The following is a 20,281-nucleotide window of genomic DNA, read 5'->3' on the forward strand; positions in this document are numbered from 1 at the left end:
TAATCCCAGTATTCTTTCTAGGCCCAATATCAACCTATCCATTCTATAAAAAAATTTCCCGTGTTCTGGCCCAATAGGCCACATCAACCTAATAGCAAACAATAGTTACCATGATTTAGTTTTGGGCATAACAAAAACTAGGTTTGGACATCTAATTACTATGTGATCAAAATGAATAATGATTTGATTTTATGTAACTTTATGAAATTATTCCAACATATATGTCAAGTTACCTAGTAAAATTATTTTAACCTAGTTTATTAATTAATATTGTTACGTGGGTAACCTGAAATTGATGGTTTGCGCTCGAAGGATTGGCCCAAGTGTCAATAGAAGAAGGTCTCTGACTTTGTGTGCGCTTGAGAGCCTCTGTCCGAGTTACGTATGTGAGAGAATGGGAGGTGGTACCTGCAAAGACACTCCGATGCCTAAGTCAACAAGGGTTAAGCAGGTTTAGAAAGTATTGGAATTTAGTGATACTCGAGGGATATCAGTGTATTTATAGTGGTGATCCAATAACCACCGTTGGAGTAATTCTACTTCTGAGGGTGGATAACCGTCCTTTTATTTTAAGGTTGTTGAGATATGACCTCTACAAGTGGGTTGAGAGATTTTAGGGACAGTTACTTATTTGAATAAGTGTTATTTGCCATTATCCCTCGAACCCGACTTCTTTAAAAAGAGGCCTGTGTCAAAGCCGACCTCTTCTGTGAAGGTCGGTGTGTGACGAAGGCCAATTTTAAAATTGGGCTTTTTAAATTATTTGGACCTGAACCTAGTGTTGAGTCAGGGTATGAACAAATATATTACTTAATAAATTGATCTTATGATTACATATATGCACGAGTCTGGGTTATTTGAATTTGTTTAATAAACTAAATAAAATACTACGATATGATGTGCTTGCATTGGTATATCACTCATTAAGATAATATAAATCTTATTTAAGCAAAATAAATGCAGAATTTCTAATAAGAACAACTAATTCTTACATCAGATTCATCTTCTTATTACAATAATGGTGGATAGACCAATAAAAAAAAAAAGAAAAACAGATAAAAAAAACAATAATTTGTGGATTAAAGTTCTATGGTTCTCTTCAAACACAACTTATATTGCCCTCATAGCCAATTTGTGCTTGCTTCATGCTCCAAGCATTTAATTTTGAAATTTGCATAGTTTGAATCCCATTATTAAATACAAAAAGATGAGCATTTTTGTCTATAGCCAAAGAAGGATAAACTCTACTGGTGATACAAATCCTCCCTTCATCTCCAAAACTTTCAACAATAGAGTGGTCAATCTGTATACCAAGAATTTATAAGAATAAGCCTTTCCACTCAAATCAATTAAGTATTATACTTATGATGGTAGATAAAATTATATAAATAAGTCAACTTGCTCTATGATAAAAAAAATTTGAGAAAAAGTGTATTTTAATTAGAACCAAAGCAAATTTTCAACTACATTGCTATGTTTTTTTCAAAAGACTAGGCAGTTTTTAAATAAAAAAAATTGACAATACAAATTGTCCATTTTTATTTACATAACTGCATTGTCAATCTTTTTTTAGGAAAAAAAACCGTATGATTGTTTGAAGGTGAAAACTCAAATGCAGTCGACTTCACGTAAAGTTGATAACTGAAAGTTATTAGATGATTTGACTAATTTGACTAAATTTTTATTTAACAGCTCTTAACTATCAACTTTACGTGAAGTCGATTGCACTGATTGTTTGAAAGATGACTATAGATCAGATTAGACATTTAAAAAATAGCATGAATGTTATGAACCATGCATTGAGATACACACAAATAGACATACCAATGTTCTAAGAGAAATTGTTTTTTGAGTAGGATCTATGTCAAAGAAAGTTCCATATGTAGTTTTATCAAGGTCATCTCTTAATGAAGACCTGAATAAGAGGAGAAAAAACATATAATTAAGAGCATGTGTGGATACATATTGTTCTGGGTTATTTTAATTCAGAAACATATATAATACAATAATAAACAAAAAAATACCTGCTTTGATCACTACACATTAGGCCTACATATCTATTTGGAGCTTTATAGATTTGAAAGAACACTGAAGTTTGCTCTCGGAGATCCTCTGATGCCAAAGCTAACAAACCAAATGGTCCAATTTTGCCACTTCTTGATCCATCTTCTTTTTTGCTACATAGTATTTGTGGATCAACACCCTTTGGATCTAACCATTCTGCACTTTCTACTTCGGATATTTCAAATACCACTTCTACATCAACCTTCACAGTGATGAGAAATTTCAAAAGTAAAGATAATTTTGTTATGATGATTTATTATAGAGTAATATTCTAAATTTGTCTTTTAAAGAAAGATTAGATTACGGTGAAAACTCAGGTACAGTCAATTTCATGCAAAGTTGATAATTAAGAGCCGTTAAACAATTTGACTGATTTGATTAAATTTTTATCTAACGATTCTCAGTTATAAACTTCACGTGAAATTGGCTGCACCTTAGTTTATTTATCTATATGAAGGAATTAATCTTAAAATTTTAAGAATTCTTAGGGATTTAGTTTATCAAATAATGATAAAACTAATGTGTCAATCTTTTTAACAGAATTCGATGCGACACTAATTTATCTATTAAAATAAAAGGTTAAGAACTAATTTGATAATTGAAAATTTTCTAAAATATTCAACTAAAATTTCTTAAAATAATTGATTTGGAAAATGTATGACCATTAATTAGTTATAACTTACCTGTGATGCAATGATGCCGGAGACTTGAAGAGTTGATCCACTAAGGAGGTTTTCTTTACTAATGCTAACTTGTTTGTCATGTAATTTTTCAATCTCTTCAATTGGCCATTGCACCAATCTCTTCCCACTTTTATCAAGCCAAATTTGCCTTGGAATTGACTACAACAAACATAGCCAAATTAAGCAACAACCATCATTTACCTAAATGGCTTGTTAATTAATTGCATTTCAACTTTTAAACTTTACATCATATACATTTGACCTAAAATAAGTGTACTATATTCATAAAAATTTTGACTCCTTAGACTAAAAAAGTAAAAATGACTAATAAAAAAAAGTCAACTAAAAATAAAAAATATTAAATACCTGTATACCAGCCCATCCTTTTTGAATATCATCTTGTGTAGAATCAGATTCATTCACCCATCCCCACAATATTCTCCTGTTCTTAGCATAATCAAAAAATGATTTGGAAGCATAAAATTTACCATAATCATACCTTAAATCTGAACTAGTTCCTGTGAATTTAATATCAGGAACAAAATTTTCATTGTCACCAAAGACATTATAGTTTCCAAGAAAATAATAGTCATGTAACCTACTAAGATAACTTATCTTCATTACATGCCTAACAAAATTAGGATCTTGATGATCAAAAGATGTATCTACTCCATTTTCACCTTTGATCAACACCGGAAAGAAGTCCGGACACTCGCAAACTCCGGTGTTATCCGTCGCGAAAAACGGCCTAGAATCCACTTTCCAATCAACAAAATCCTTACTATGGTACAAAATAACCTTCCCTTGATCACCATTTTGAGCACCAACAACTACCCTCCATTTTCCATCATTTCCAAGCCAAGCAGTTGAAGGGTCTCTAAAATTGTTCAACTCAACACCAATTGGTGGTTTCATCACAGGGTTTTGAGGGAGTTTGATCCATTCTCTTAGGAAAGGATCTGATGCATTCTTTGGAATAGCCAAGTTTTGAACTTGGTGTTTGTTTTCATCAATACCTGTGTACAAAATAAAAGGCTTTTCGCCTCCTTCGAGTATGGTGGCTGAACCTGACCAGCAGCTATTGATGTCGAAAGGCTCGCTCGGTTCGATAGCATTGTTTAGATGAATCCAATTGATGAGATCATAGGACACAGAATGAGCCCATACAATTCTGTCTCCAAAGGTTGCTGCATAAGGATTATGCTGGTAGAAAAGGTGGTAAACACCTTTATAGTACATTGGTGCTGCCATAGGTACATCAAACTTTAGTTATTAGATCATAAATTTTGGTGTATTATAAAGTCAAACTAAGTTTCATTGTGTGCTTACCATTTGGATCTGCAGAATGAAGGCATTGATTTACAAATTTTCTTCAACAAAAACATGTCAAATGAAATAAAGAAAATATATAATTAGATGATCAATGATTTATAACAAAGAGAGGAACAGAACAGAACAGAACAGAACAGAACAGAATACAACAGTGAAGTAAGACCTATAAATAAATAAATAAACTAAAGCATGTTCAATTTAAAAAGATTAGTTCATAAATCATAAAGCATGGTTGGGGGATAATACCGTTCATCCAATTTTTTGGGGGCTGAAAGTGATAAGAAGTTCGATATGGTTGATTAATAGAAGAAGAACTAATAATCCTATCTGGGAATGCTTCAATTCTGTTTCCATTTTGCAGGATAAAAAGAAACAATGCAAGTAATATTAGTGTTGCAAAGTTCTTCATCATGAATATTGTGAAGGAGAACATGAATTGGTTTGATTAATTAAGAACTTGTATTGTATATATAATTATATATGCAGAGTGCATCTTATTAATAATGGACTAATTAATATATTCACAAAACTTGGAAGAACATGTATGATGGACATAATGATCATGGGACAAATCTAAAACCAAATATAGTTTCTTAAATCTAAACCCACATGCGTGACCCTGTTCTAAGTTTTTTTTTTCCAACGAATCTTTTCCTGAAGGATCACTTGAAGACAATATTAAATGAATAATGACAAAGACTCAAAAAAGTCTAAGGTCTTTTGGTTAAAAATATAAGAAGAAATATCAAGGTCTTGGTCATTTCTTTAATTTATTTTGCTTTAGTTATTTTATATGTATTATTGCTCCCTTTATTTATTATTTATTTTTTTAAGCAAAGAATTGTATAATTGCATGCTTTGAAATTTGAATTAATTTTGGTGAGCAAGGGTCATAATCTGCTTTGACACAATAGAGTTATTTATACAATAATTTAATTTTATAGTTAGTTAATATTAGTCATTTTTTATTTGAATTCTAAAACTTTTAACTTTTAGAAGATTCAGAGTTTAAAATTGATAATTTAATAATTTAAAATTTAGAATTAAAAATTTATAATTTATTATTTAACAATACTTTTTTAATTTAAAAAATAAAATAAAAAATATTACTAAAATATAAAAAATGACTTTAAATTTAACATTTTTAAAGTATTGCTAACACTATTTAATTAGCATAGCTACCATAATTGTAAGTACTATATACTTCACCAATCTTAAAGTATATCATATAGATAGAGGTAGAGATAAAGTGAAAACAGCAAAATACACTTGCATCAATGTAAAATTGACAAACTTGCATCATCAATAATTTTGTATAGAATCATATAAATTATTTGTGTAAAAACGAGTATTAAAAATGTGATCAAATAATTCATTTTTTATATACATTTAAGAGAGATACATTACAGTAAGTTAATTGATTTAAATATATGGGCTTACATGAAATAGGAGTATGTATGTATTACATATGTATCTTTTCACTTGGTAAACATGTAACTAAGTTTTTACAGCTTCTCACGTTGCATTGTGAGATCAACTTCTGGAATTCAGTTTCCTTTTTCAGATAGAGTGGCTATGAGGTCAGCCTGAGCCTTCTCGAGGGCAGACACCAGGTTTTCAGGTTTCCTCCCACCAGCCTGGGCAAAATTGGGCCTTCCTCCGCCGCCACCGCCACATAATTTTGCTATCTGTCCAATAAATTTACCAGCTTGAATCCCCAGATTGACGACCCCCGGAGTAAAAGCAGCCACCAGACTAACCTTCCCTTCACCTGGGCACGAGCCCAGTACAATGGCTGTTGGATCTGGTAATGTTTCCATTAAATATTCCGCAGCACTTTTAAGTGACTCAGGATCAGTATCGTCCAAGCACTCAACCAGCACCCTAAACATTTTTTACAAGCTATAAATAGATATCATACACGTCGAGTATTGCGGGGAAAAGATCATTCGCGTCTACCCAACCATCACAATAATTAAAGAACATCTCTATTTCTCTATTTCTAGGCTGCATTTTGATGGATAATTGTCTCTCTTAAGACAGAAATTTGTGCAAAAACACAACTTTCTGTTTCATAGATAGAAGATACATGTATTATCAATACTTGTTGAAAGTGAAGAATAAATAATATTCATGTCCTCTTTCTGTCTCAAGAGATAGAATACAAAAAGCAGCCTACATGCTACTACAAAATTATCACCATATGTGGAAGTATACATGCACAAGGAAATTCTCTAAAGACTTGAGTTCTAACCATATCTAAGCATCCACAGAAAATAATACACAAAGTGAAATAAAATAAGGTGATGCAATTAATTACTTCTGCTTAATTGATTATAATTTTTTGGCTATGACATGAAAATTTTTCAAGTGGAAGACGACTCTGTATCAGACACATCTTTTTCTTTTTCCATGAGTAACATTCATTAGTTAGTACCTTAGCATTATATTATAGAATCTAATGAACAGGAAAGAAATATTACCTGTACTGTTCTGATTTTCCCACCAACAAAGTTTTGCCGGCAATAACCGAAGCCTTGTAGACTGCGGCTTTGGCACGCAAGGCAGAATTTTCATTTCTGACTGCTCGCAACTCTTCTAGAAGGTTTTCTATCCTCGTCACCACTTCTTCGGGTTTAACCTTCATATCGTAAGGTTAAACATAAAACATCAAGACTCGTAGAGATAAAAAATGCCAAAATAAAATATTAACTTTGCAAGACATTGGCAATATTATTATGAGAACTCGGGATCATGAAACATACTTTGAGAGTGGAACATAACTGCTTCAGATAAATATCTCGAGCATTGACATATTCAATAAAAGCTCCCCCAGCAACAGCTTCTATACGCCTGATTCCAGAAGCAATACCCTGCTCTGATATTATCTTAAAACCACGAATTTCAGAAGTATTACTGACATGAGTTCCGCCACAAAGTTCCATTGATACACCAGGAACCTCTACAACACGAACCTGCAATACAACCAATTAGAAAACCACAAGAGCCTGCATAAACATCATATCAGCTGGATAAATACATATATGAATATCTTCTACTTCCCTTTTTAATTTTTACGGAGAGATTGATAATCTGTTTGGTCATTAGGATTTAAACTTTGTTCATAGTTTCATTTCTTACGCAACAAGATGCTCTCACAGTGGATCTTCAGATACTAGTATATCACTCAGCTTTACATTGTTCACTATCGAGGTCCATGTGCCAGTGGACAGGACATAGAGAGGGGGACTAAGTCTTGATGTATCGACAATAGACAGGGGAGTTGTAGTCAGAATAAATTAAGATCCCTGAGAAATAATTGCAACATATCCCTAAAAATCTAGGTTTAAACATCTGAAAATATACACTTCATGATATGCATATCTCCTCAGAAAAAACAAAGCATAAGAATATAGTAAAATTTTATGTCATATGTGTATGGAGTAATTCTAACCTCTTCTCCATATTTTTCTCCAAACATTGCAATAGCTCCAGCACGCTTTGCATCAGCAAGTGGCATCACTTTGGTCTGAAGAAGTATTCCTGCTTCAATCCATTCATTGATTAGCCCTTCAATTTCTCCAAGCTCACTGTCAAGAAGTGGTCGGTGGAAGTTGAAATCAAACCTCAAACGTTCAAATGCCACCAAAGAACCAGCTTGTGAGGTTTCTTGACCAATCACTTTCTTTAGTGCTGCTTGTAATAAATGAGTAGCAGTATGATGGTCCTGCAAAGCACCAAATATATTCGCTATCAACATGAACCACACTTGGAATTTGAAAACTAACAAGGATGTGTCCGTGTGACATTGTAGTGAGTTATGATACACCAAATTGGTTAATGAAATGAGAAAGTCAACAGTTGTTATACCTTAGCTCTCTGCCTCAGCTTTACATCCACTGCTGCTTCAACTTCCTTGCCAACCTCAACAACTCCCTTACGAACAGTACCCTTGTGAACAAATATGTTACCTAAAGACTTCTGAACATCTGTTATCTCCACAACAGCTCTCGGTTGATTTTCACCCTCTACAACATAAATAAAACCATGATCTCCAATTTGTCCCCCTGATTCAGCATAAAATGGAGTCTTGTTCAGCAAAATTTCCACGTTACTCCCTTCACTAACTTGTGCAGCTGGATCACCATCTATCACTAGGCTTTGTACAATTGCTTTAGCATAAAGATTGTCATAGCCTATAAATTCAGTGTCAGGTAAATTTTCTGCAATATTTGCCCCATTTCCCATGGCAAGTTTGACAGTATTGTGTGCAGCTTGAGATTGACGCCTTTGCTTCTCCATCTCCATATCAAAACTATTTATATCAACACTCACACCACGTTCTTCAGCCACTTCTTTTGTTATTTCAACAGGGTATCCATAAGTATCATACAAAAGAAATACGTCTTCGCCAGTCAAGCAAGGTGCAGTTCCATTTTGCTCAGCATTTGACAAAGCATTAGCAAGCTTCTCTTCAAGCAACTTTTCTCCTCTCTCCAATGTTTGTACAAAACGAAGCTCTTCTCTCTTCAATTCCTCAAAGATATGGTGTGATCTACTCCTAACATCGGAATCAATGTTGGTGCTTAGTTCCACAACTTTCTCAGCAATAATTGGTAAAAATGCTCCTTCAAGGTCTTCCATACCATCACCTTTTATACCAAGCAACCTGCCTGTACGAACAACCCTTCTAATAAGCCGTCGAACCACATAACCTCTCCCAACATTTGATGGGGCAACACCATCAGAGATGAGAAATACAATTGCACGCATGTGATCACCTATAATCTAGGATAAATTGGAGAAAGGGAAGACTTAGATTAAAAGTTTTAAGAGACACAACTGTAAGTTCAAATAAGCTATATTTAAGACAGTACAACAGTCTATTGAAAGATAGTCACATTACCTTCAGATTCCTTTTTGTCTGATCGTCAGCAGTGCCATATGAAACATTTGCCAATTTAGAGGCCTTCTCTATGATGGGGAATATTAAGTCAGTTTCATAGTTATTTGGAACCTGCAGAAAACACAGAATATATATGCTGAAAGATATTAGAAGCATTGCAGTGATAACTGATAAGCATTAGCCGGGCCTTAGAATGCTTCTACATATGAATGGGCCTTTTTAACACAATGCAAATTGATATATACCTTTTGAAGGATGCGAGCCATGCGTTCTAGTCCAAGCCCTGTGTCTATGTTCTTCTGCTTTAGAGGTTCAAGGGAACCATCATCTTTTTTGTTGTACTGCATGAATACTAGATTGTAGAACTCTATAAACCTCGAATCATCACCAAGATCCTGCCTTAACACACAACCCAGCCCACAAATATAAGAGTTAAATATTTTCATTGAAGTGATTTTCAGTCAATCAATCTCAAACCACCACATACGTACAGCATCAAAGTATCCCCTTTCAGGATGAAAATCATAATAAAGTTCCGAGCAGGGACCACAGGGACCTGTCACTCCACTGGTCCAGAAGTTGTCCTCTTTACCCAACCTCTTTATACGCTCCAATGGGACACCCACCTGCAAATAAATCAAGATTAATCTTCTATAGACTCAATGCACTTGATTAAAATGCCAATCGGAAACTTACATCTAGCTAACACTTAAAAAGCAGTGTCTTGGCTAACCTCATTAGACCATAGCTCAAAAGCCTCATCATCGTCTTCGTAAACACTAACCCACAATCTGTCCGCTGGCAAACCAAACCTAAAAGTAATTTAAAGACATGATAAATCTGGTTTTGTCAAATGCAGATTTAAAATAGTAATACTAATAGCTTTTCATTTTTTTGCAAAAGGAACAATATATAGGTGCATTACATTCAGTTTGGAATTAACTATAAGCACAAACAAGGCTGGGAAAAGAAGAATAATTAACAACTATTAAATAAAAAAAGGCATGACATATTCAGATGTTATGGAAGCATAACAAACCAAGTCCTTGCTTCAAAGCAAAACTTCTCACATAAACATAAACAGAAGTATGATATGCAAGCAGGCAAGGTCAGACTATGAAAAAGTTGCACTAATGCTTACTCTTTGGTTGAAAGCTCCCATGCCCATACAATTGCTTCCTTTTTGAAGTAATCACCAAAGCTGAAGTTTCCAAGCATCTCGAAAAAGGTATGATGTCGAGCAGTGTGGCCAACATTCTCAACATCATTAGTACGTATGCACCTTTGTGCAGTAGTTGCACAAGGTACTTGCCTTGGAACCTAAGGATACCGCAAATTGGGGTGCGTGTGAAAGAGAATTCGTATGGATTTCGAATCAATGAAGATAAATTCTTGTGTGCTCCTGGAGCAAAGAAACATCTATATATATACCACGTATGTTCATTAATAAGCTATAAATGTTTCTAAAGAAAGCTGCTGAGCATACAAGATTTTCTCGAACAAATAACAGTAAAGAGAGATGGAAATACATGAGGGAGGGCCAGACCTTCCCGAGGAATATAGGCTTGAATTGTAGCATTCCTGCGATTGTTAGTAGAACAGTGGGGTCATCCGGGATGAGAGACGAACTAGGAAGGACCTTGTGGCCGCGGGAAGCATAAAACTTCAGGAATCTCTGCCGTATAGAATCCCCGCTCGCTAAATTATCCAATTCCTTCTCCTTCTCTGCTAGCGGTTGGGCCTGTGATGGTGATGCTGCTGCTGCTACTATTGCTGACTCAAACATAAAAACACATGAAATTCAATGAATGCTTACTACAATCATATTAATTCAAGATACCAGCACAAAGTTTCAAATAGAAGACCTACCTGAATGTGCCATTGGAAATAAGGAATTGTCAATTGCGAAGGGAGGGGACCTAGGCATGTATTTAGGCTCAACTAATAATCCGACATTAAACTAAAGATGCGCTTTAATTTATTGCTAAACAAATGAAAACTAAATCAAATCTCTTGAAATTTGAAATTATAAGAAATCCTATCCGTTACCATTAAAGAAGATCCTACCTGGCTAAAGGTTAATGGCCCTATACTTAATGCCTATGTTTACAAACAAGATCATATAGTCAACCAAATTTTCATTAAAACAAAGTCAACAATTAATTGTAGAACATATTAGAAATTCTAACCTAAAGAACCCATGAAAAGCTTTAAATAAATCTTACCTGATCCAGTCCTCGTGCTTGTGAATGCACGAAAGTGTGTGAGACTGTGAGAGAAAGAGGGTATGGCTCCTGCTACAATGCCAAAATCGCCAGAGCCTGCACGAGTGGGAATGGCGCGTTTCCATTTTGGATGCAGGAAGAGTGGATTCCGAAGCTGAACCGCCAATCCTTCCATGCCACTGCCACTCAATTTTTTGGCTCCCTCTCTCCCTTTGAATCAGCACGTAAATATCTTAGAACATAACCAAGCTCACCCTCAGTCGTCAGTTTAAGCACATCAATACAAGAGTCTCTAACAACATAGAGAGGAGCTGAATTCTAAAATTTTGAACAAGCATGCACACTCAAAACTCCTACCAAAGCAAACACAACATAACTTCGCAAATCAGAAATCATAAAAAGACAACGTGCTTATATAAAAATTCAACTACGGAAGCAGAACAGAACCTCAAGCGGCGGAATGAGAGGAGTGCGGCTGGGGAAGCAGAACGGCGGAACGGAAGAAGAACCGGTTGACGAATGCAGCGGCGGAGGGGAACCGAACAGGCTCAAGTGGCGGAGGGGGCGAGCGCGAACAGAGAAGGGAGTAGAATCTGAATTGGTATCGGAGATAAGAGTGACGTCAGTGCTGGGAACTGGGAAGGTGGGATAAAATTAACGTGGATAAGAATTTATTATTATTATTATTATTAATTTAAAATAAGTACGGATTGATTTTTGAATAAATTAATTATTTTTTCATCTTTTTAAAAAATATTTTTTTTAACTGACAAAAATTTGAATAGACTTTTTACAAAAAAAAAATTAAGTATAAAAAATATTTTTTACTTTTGGCATAAAATTAAATTGATTTTTTGTCTCTGTATATCTATCTTATTCTTGTAGATAGGTAGTCAGGTGTTATTTCTCCATTCATGTGACATCTTCTTTTACCTTAAAATATCATTAAAAAATTTAGTTAACCAATTGGTGCCTTTCTCTCTAAGGCCCTTCCACACTTCAATAAGAATATTATCGGGTCCTACTGCACTGTCAGTTTTCATCTACTTTAGAGTCTCTTTTACCTCGAAGTCTCGAATCATTTGATAATAGTCGAAGTTTTGATCTTCTTCCCTCGTGCATAACCCACCAAGGTTCGGAATAATCTTCTGTCTTTCATTAAATAATTCGTAGAAGTAGTTCTTTCACCTTTTATTAATCTTCTCATCTTGAGACAAAACCTCTCCATCTTTATCCTTTATGGATTTAAAATGACCCAAGTCTCTCGTTTTTCTTTCACGGCTCTTTGCGATTCTATATATACCTTTGTCTCATTCTTTCGTGCTTAAAGATTGGTAGAGACTCTCATATGCTCTTGTTCTTGCTTCACTTACAACCACTTTTGTCTCTTTCTTAACCACTTTATATTTTTCTCAATTATTTGCATTGCGACACAAAAATCACTCTTTAAAGCACTCCCATTTTACCTTTATATTGTCTTGTACACTCGCATTTTACCAGTAGGACTCCTTGTCTTTTGGTCTTATTCCTCTAAATTCACCAAAATTTTGTTTTGTTGTTCTTCTAATAACTTCTGCCATCTCCCTCTACATCTCCTTCGCGCTTCTATCTCTTTCCCACTTTGCCTCTTCTCCTACCTGTCTTAGGAAGCTTCTTTGTTCCTCACCTTTCATTTACCACCACCTTATCCTTAGGTTTTTCGTATGATATTTTTTTCTCAATTTTTACTCAACGCAAAAATGCATGACAAGCATCCTATGTTGTGTTGTTAAACTCTCTCTCAAAATAATTTTACAATTTAATGCAAAAAATTTTGGTGGACTCTCCTCAACAAGAAGAAGTCGATTTGAGAGCTTGTCATGCCACTCCTATAGGTTATAAGATGTTTGTCTCTCTTTTTAAAATATGTATTTGTGGTGAGAAGATAAAAAATTGAGAAAAAGTTCAAAGTAATTTTACTCTTGGTATTGATCACCCCGAAACTATGACTTTTGTAAATACTTCCATATCAGTCACTTCTCTTTCAACATGACCATTTAAATCACCTCCTAAGAAAATCTTATCTCTTGAAGCTATGTCTTGGACCAAACTCTCTAGATCCTCCCAAAACCTTATCTTGTATTGCTCGTTCGAACCCACTTGCAGTGCATAGGCACTAATCATATGAAAAGTACCTTCTTCCACCACAAGTTTGATAGAGATGATCCGATCACCCACCCTCTTGACATCTACTACGTCATTCTTCCACTGCTTATCCACGATAATACCTACCCCATTCATATTCTTCACATTTCTTGTATACAAAAGTTTGAAACCGGAGGTATCCAACTCTCTAGCCTTCACGCCGACCCATTTTGTTTCCTATAGGTACATGATGTTAATCTTCTTCCTTGTCATGGTATCCACGACCTCCATGGATTTTTCTGTTAGAGTGTCTATGTTTTATATCCCAAATCTCAATCTTCTGTCGCTCTAACCTTTAACTTTACTTTTTTTCTTTGTGAACTAGCTTATTTACCCTCATCCGTCACGAAAACACGGAAACCCTTACTCATTTAACACTACACCCGGGCACCGATGCAACAGCTCTTGCTCATTTGACACTGTACGCGAGCCATACATCATGTTGCTTTCGGACAATGATCTAGCTTTTAGCGCAATAACGTCTTTGATCTATGTCATGAAGATTCGACTAAGTTTTTATGTTGGCTGTCGAAAGCTTAACACAACCCTCCTCCTTTATCCAGGTTTAGAATCGGTTATGTACCACAGGTGCAGCATAGATAGAGTTAACAATTAGCAAATTAACAAGTTCACAATAATAGTCAAAATAATCAACAGAAAATAACTGAACAATTAAAACAAAGATCAACACCATAGGAAAATTACACCAAATTAACAAATTATAATAAAATATAAGAACAATAACAACACCAATTAAAATTTAAAAGAAAACAACGATAGTAGAAACAACTAAAAGTTACACCGCAACAATACCAATAATTATATCACAATAACATAATAAAAAGTTACACACTAGCAACAAACTTTTTCAAAGATTAACAAGGATTATTAAGATTTCAGGCTTTCAGCACAGTACAAAAAAACAACAAAACAAAATACAACACAGCAGCAGTGAGCAGAACTAATCATTCGACAATTCAATCTGAGTAACACTAGCAATAGCAGAATCCTAAATCGAAGAACAAAGAATCAAGAACAAAAGAATAAAAAAAATCGAAGAAACAAATCTAAGTAGCACTAGCAGAATTGTAAACCTTCGTTCTAATGTCTGAGCACTCTGAGCAGAGGGGCAAAAGTGCGACGGAGACAAAGGCCAGGCAACGAGCACGACTCGAAGACAGTGGTGGGTTGGAAGAGCTGCGGCTGAGCAAACGAAGGGTAGACTCCAAGACAGCTTGAGGAAGAAGCTGCGATTGGTGGGTTGAAAACTTCGAGCACCACGACCAGACGAAGACGGTGGTTCCTGAGTGCGACAGACGACAGCAGAAGCGCGACAGAGCTTACAAAGACCAAGGAATGACGCCGAGCTCGAGGAAGAAGGTGCGATTCTCGAATGAGGAATAAGAGCAGACAACCAGACGACGACTGCGTTATCCGGAGCGCGACGGATGGCGGCAGTCCTTGCGCCGGTGGTGGGGAAGCTATGGGGAAGCTCTCTCTCTCTCTCTCTCAACGTTAGCATTTCTTGTAAGCCAGTCAGATTTCGATTCGGTCCAACTGATTGGTTTTCGGCCAGTTCAGTGGTTCATGAACGATTTTTAAAATAGTGGGTTTTTCCTTAAGACTGAACCCATAGATATTCGATTCACAGCTAGATCGGTTCAACTAACCAGTCTGGTCCGGTTTTTAGACTCATGGTGATTACATATTAGGTTTTCATGACATCGTTTGCTAGGGTTTTTTTTTTTTAAATAAAACACATGACTCGGTCCGGGTTTTTTTAAATAAGTCGGGTCACCAGTTTTCAACAAAACCGGACGGGTCAATTCGACTTTTTTTTAGTCTAATGCAGGGAGGGTTTAACGAGTGGCTCAATCCAATAAAGTGACTAAGTGACCAGGTTTCAGTCAAATCGAGCAGGTCGAACTGGATTTGATAACTATAGAGGTAACTATTAATTTAGTATTTAAAAGATTCAAATACTGATAAAAAAAATCTTAAAAGATGTTATGGACAAAAAATTCCTAACAACTAAAGACCTCGAAAAGTGTTGGAAAAATTCAAGTTGTTTACTTTCCAATAAAAAAGTTAGTGGTGAATATTAAGGTTGGAACCAGTGGCATTTGATGACATTAAGAGCTTTGGATAAATAACCAATGTGTTGAGATTGGTCAAGTTGATAGATAATGAGTTATTTTGCCACTCACATTATATTAATGTTTTTAAGTTAAAATCTTCTTATCTTTATAATTGTAAATTATCTTGCCTTCATTATTTTATTATGTACAATTCCTTTCATTGATGCCATAGCAAAGACCTTTCTTAATAGATTTGACATGCTTTTAACCAGGACACTATAAATTAAATTAAACAGCTGTATACAATATATCTATGTAAAATGGTGTATGATTCTCCAAATTATTCGTAGCAATATTGCTTCAAATTTCAAACAATTTCAAACAATCACTTTCACTGTTGAACAAACTTTGCTCGCTTCATGCTCCAAGCATTTAGTTTTGAGATGCAAACATTCTGTTTTCCACTGTTAAAGACATAAAGATGAGCATCCTTTTCAGTAGCCAACAAGGGATAAACTCTGTTTGTGATACAAACTCTTCCTTTCTCTCCAAAACTCTCTATAATTGACCGATCAATCTACATAACAAGAACACAAAGAGGAGTTATATATCAAATAAAAATAATAGTTTTACACGTACATTTAATTATGTAATATTACATTAATAAAAATAATTATTTTTTACATTGATCGTACGAATAATTATCTAAAAAAATAAATACAATTAGATAATTATGTAAAATATTTTTTACTATCAGTATATTAAAAAAAAACATAGTAACATACGTACCAAGGTTCTAAGTGAAATTGCTTTGAGATTGGAATCTATGGCAAAGATAGTTGCATATGTAGTTTTATGAACGTCTTGCCTCAATGAAGACCTGTAAATAAATTGCAGAAAACTCTCTCATATGTCAACAACAAAGTATTGTTAATTGAAATTCAATCTTAAAAATATGAAAACAAAAAGTTGTAAATTTTCTATTTGCTCTCTAATAAAAAATATTAAGATAATAAAATTGTCCCTAAATATTTAAAATAATAAATAAATTTCGTCCAACACAATCCAAAAATTGATAATACATTTATTCTTTTAAAAAAATTGACACATATGTACCAAAATTTAGTTGGGACAATAGAATAATTATTATTAATGAACCCAGTAAGATCAGTGCATTTATTTTATATTCATTAAATAAAAAAATTTAAAATTTTTTATTAATAATAAGTTTATCATATGTTCTAAAAACACATGTTAGCTAAATCATTATTATTAATTAACCTGGTAAGATCCGTGCACATGAGACATGAAAATCCATTGGGAGTTCTAAAGATTGTGAAGAAAATTGCAGTTTGCTCTGTAAGATCCTTTGAAGCTAAAGCCAACAAACCAAATGGGCCTATTATGCCACTTCTTGATGCATATTCTTTATCACTACACACTATTTGGGGATCAACTTCTTTGGAATCTAACCACTCTGCACTTTCCAGTTCAGGTAGTTCAAACACTACTTCTACATCAGCCTTCAAACACCAAAACACAGAAAATAAATGAAATAAGTAATAATCTTTTTTGTTAAATATGGAAAATGATTGTTTTATATGAAAGTTTCATTATATTTTAATATGTAAATCTTAATGAGATATGAAAGATGAGGGCATTGATGGATGGAAAATTTGTACATGGTTAAATAATCTTAATTTTGGAAAAAAGAAAAAAAAAGTCTACAAAATACAAACTTCGCCTTTAAATTTTGGAAAACAAAATTTGACTTTAAATTACTCATTAGTTTTCTCTTTTTCCTTATAAAATCCATGTGTATTAGAGTAGACTACTTAATATATCTAATTTTGTAAACAGTGAGAGACTAGTTTAATAAGAAAATGCTAAAGAAATATATATAAGTACAAATTTGTCAATTTTTTTAATTTTGAGACTATTTTATTTTTATATTTTTTTCCCGAAACAAAAATAAGAGTTTATTTTATGAAAAATGATAACGTTATACTCTCATTTCTTTAAGTAGAAAAAGAAAATAGCATTATTAAAATAGAAGTAACAATATCCATTTTCTTATTATATATATATATATATATATATATATATATATAATTTTGACATGAAAAAATTGAAAAAAAAAAGGCCTTTGATATTTTATATAGTCTAAAAATTCATCAATTTCACAAGAGAAAATTAACAATAAAGTGGCTTACCTGTGATGCAGTGATACCTGAGACTTGAAGAGTTGATCCAGCAACAAGTTTGTGTCCCAAAATACTAACTTGATTGTCGGAGTCTCTAAGTGTCTCTAACTCTTCTATTGGCCACTGCATCAGCCACTTCCCATTTTCATGAAGCCACACTTGCCTTGGAATGCCCTTATATATATATATTTCAATATTTCAATATTGATGCAAAATTATAATTATCTATGAAATCATACATATTATTGACAAAATTATCTAACTTTTTTAGATTAATTTGTTACTTAAAGTACCTGTAGACCAGCCCATCCTTTAAGAATATCATCTTGTTCTGTATCAAGCTCTTTAACCCATCCCCATAATACCCTTCTCTTCTTGGCATAGTCAAAGAATGACTTTGAAGCATAAAATTCACCATGGTCCAATTTCAAGTCCAAACTAGTCCCTGTAATTTTATTCTCAGCAACAAACTTGTCCTCATCACAAACATACTTACCTACCAAATAATGTTCTTGCTGTTTATTTTGGTAACTTATCTTCAATACATGCCTAATAACATCATTAGAATCTTGAACTGAAGAATAATCTAAATCAACCCCATGCTTTGTACCATCAATTAAAACTGGAAAAAAATCAGGGCACTCACACATTCCAATGCCATCAATTACATAGAATTGATGATTATTAGGGCTTAATTTCCAATTAACAAAATCATCACTATGGTATAAAATTGCCTTCCCTAAATCACCATTTCTAGCACCAATTATGACCCTCCATTTTCCATCACTACCCTTCCAAGCTGTTGTTGGATCTCTAAAATTTTCTTGTTCAACTAATCCAATTGGGGCAGTGATTATAGGGTTTTGAGGGTGTTTGATCCACTCCCTTAGAAAAGGGTCTTGTGGATTTTTTGGCATAGCTAAGTTTTGAACTTGGTGTTTTGTTTCATCAAATCCTGTGTACAAAATAAAGGGTTGATTATTGGAGGGGATTATTGTGGTTGAGCCAGAGAAGCAGCCATGAATGTCATAGTGATGAGATGGTTGAAGAGGATGATGATTGAGGTGAATCCAATTCATTAGATCATAGGATACTGAGTGACCCCATACCATTTTCTTACCAAAGCTTGCCCCATCAGGGTTATATTGGTAAAACAAATGGTAAACTTCTTTGTAGTACATTGGTCCTGCAATTATTACAAATTTACAATCATTAAATCATCATTTAATTTCTGCATTTGTATAATGTATATTTCAACTTTTTAGGATATGTGTTTAAGATTTAGTATTTAGGCCGAAAATTTTATTTGTTTCTAATTTTTTTTTTTACATTATTCAAATTCGTCCTTAAAATTTAATTTGATTTTAAAATCATCTTTCTAACTATTATACCCTCACCTCACCCTATCACCCGCTCTTTCTCCTACCCTCTTTCACTCTCTCCCTCTTGCTCTCGCTCTGCTTCTCCTACTTCCTCACGCGCTCCCTACGAGCTCCGATCGAGAGGGATCAGCAGTAAGAAACCTGCCGCCAATCCCTCAGGAAGCCAACATAGTGGAGGCAGAATTGGACAATGGACAACTCTTTCTTTTTTTTTCTGTTCTTTTTTTTTCTTTAATTTAATAAGTATTTTTTAGAAATAATTTGAAATGATGGTATTTTGATTTCCTAGAATCAAACTTGTTTAGGAATAGTTTTTCAAACTTTGAACCAAACATGGAAATATAATATTCCATCTTAAAATTTCTAGAAATTATTTATAATTCCTCCAACCACACATAAGAATCAAAATCATATACTTAACCTTAAATAATACTAACTAGGCTTCGAGATTATAAAATTATGATTAGAACAATTAAAAAAGATAACTGAAAGTGAAAGTTCATGTGCTTACCATTTGGATCTGCATAACGAAGCAACCAATTTTAATTCTCATCAACGAAACAAAACATGTCATCACAAGACAAAAAAAAAATGAATTAAAAAAAGAAGAAAAACATATACATGTAACATATTTGAATATATATATTAATTACCGTTCATCCAATTTTGTTGGGGCTGAAAATGGTACGAAGTTCTATATAGATCAGTTTCATGTACCATTTTGTTGTTCTTGATGCCATTACTGATGATATTTGAGGATGCATCCTCTGATGAATTGGGCTCCATGTTTGTTACCCACCTTAAAGGTTAAAGCTAAGGAAGGTCAACAAATTAAAACTTTTGTATAGTTAGAAATTAAAGTATAATATGTATCTTTCACTTGTTTTTTGTTGTGTGAGGATAGAATCAGTGATGATGAAATAATGAATTTGCAAGTGAAGAGGAATGCAAAACCATTGAGAATTTTACTATATATATACATACATACACTAGTTTTATATATATGCAACTGGAAATTATTTTTATTAATGACTTGACTTCTTGATTGCCAGCAAGTTGGAATTTTTTAATTAAATGGTATTTTATCACTATTCAAATGGTGTTATTTGGAAATTCTTTTTTTATTCTGTGAGAAAAATGTTTTCATTCGTCACGAAAAAAAATTAATAATAATAACAATAATACATATGTTTCATTCCTTACAAAAGTTTTTTTTTTTGTTA

At 33.7% G+C, this 20,281-nt stretch overlaps 3 protein-coding genes across 10 annotated transcripts; all 3 read right to left on the reverse strand.

Moving 5' to 3' along the window:
- Window positions 1–923: 923 nt before the first annotated feature.
- Window positions 924–4,735, reverse strand: LOC112697657 (beta-fructofuranosidase, insoluble isoenzyme CWINV3). 2 transcript variants are annotated; one of them, XM_025750921.3, is made up of 7 exons: window positions 4,326–4,735; window positions 4,077–4,085; window positions 3,114–3,991; window positions 2,748–2,906; window positions 2,025–2,266; window positions 1,825–1,915; window positions 924–1,303 (listed from the first exon to the last, which is right to left on the reverse strand). In XM_025750921.3, the coding sequence occupies exons 1-7, from the start codon at window positions 4,510–4,512 to the stop codon at window positions 1,100–1,102; spliced, it is 1,770 nt and encodes a 589-aa protein (XP_025606706.1). In that variant the 5' UTR covers window positions 4,513–4,735; the 3' UTR covers window positions 924–1,099. The 2 variants fall into 2 exon arrangements, with proteins under 2 accessions (XP_025606706.1, XP_072077588.1); XM_072221487.1 differs by having other exon boundaries at window positions 4,077–4,117; window positions 4,326–4,733.
- Window positions 4,736–5,437: 702 nt separating this feature from the next.
- On the reverse strand, window positions 5,438–11,875 carry LOC112697658 (alanine--tRNA ligase, chloroplastic/mitochondrial). 6 transcript variants are annotated; one of them, XM_025750925.2, is made up of 13 exons: window positions 11,658–11,875; window positions 11,211–11,420; window positions 10,532–10,758; window positions 10,127–10,305; window positions 9,719–9,797; window positions 9,477–9,611; window positions 9,231–9,380; window positions 8,986–9,096; window positions 7,950–8,867; window positions 7,534–7,806; window positions 6,845–7,054; window positions 6,563–6,720; window positions 5,438–5,963 (listed from the first exon to the last, which is right to left on the reverse strand). In XM_025750925.2, exons 2-13 carry the CDS (start codon window positions 11,383–11,385, stop codon window positions 5,627–5,629), a joined length of 2,952 nt encoding a protein of 983 aa, XP_025606710.1. In that variant the 5' UTR covers window positions 11,386–11,420; window positions 11,658–11,875; the 3' UTR covers window positions 5,438–5,626. The 6 variants fall into 6 exon arrangements, with proteins under 6 accessions (XP_025606710.1, XP_025606709.1, XP_025606708.1 ...); XM_025750924.2 differs by having other exon boundaries at window positions 11,211–11,442; XM_025750923.2 differs by having other exon boundaries at window positions 11,211–11,563.
- Window positions 11,876–15,731: 3,856 nt separating this feature from the next.
- Window positions 15,732–20,030, reverse strand: LOC112697659 (beta-fructofuranosidase, insoluble isoenzyme CWINV3). 2 transcript variants are annotated; one of them, XM_072221490.1, is made up of 6 exons: window positions 19,570–20,030; window positions 17,970–18,862; window positions 17,686–17,850; window positions 16,754–16,995; window positions 16,262–16,352; window positions 15,732–16,049 (listed from the first exon to the last, which is right to left on the reverse strand). In XM_072221490.1, the coding sequence occupies exons 2-6, from the start codon at window positions 18,855–18,857 to the stop codon at window positions 15,864–15,866; spliced, it is 1,572 nt and encodes a 523-aa protein (XP_072077591.1). In that variant the 5' UTR covers window positions 18,858–18,862; window positions 19,570–20,030; the 3' UTR covers window positions 15,732–15,863. The 2 variants fall into 2 exon arrangements, with proteins under 2 accessions (XP_072077591.1, XP_072077590.1); XM_072221489.1 differs by having other exon boundaries at window positions 19,712–20,001.
- Window positions 20,031–20,281: the final 251 nt, after the last annotated feature.

Source organism: Arachis hypogaea, chromosome 16 (genome assembly GCF_003086295.3).
Source record: "Arachis hypogaea cultivar Tifrunner chromosome 16, arahy.Tifrunner.gnm2.J5K5, whole genome shotgun sequence".
Lineage (NCBI taxonomy): Eukaryota > Viridiplantae > Streptophyta > Magnoliopsida > Fabales > Fabaceae > Arachis > Arachis hypogaea.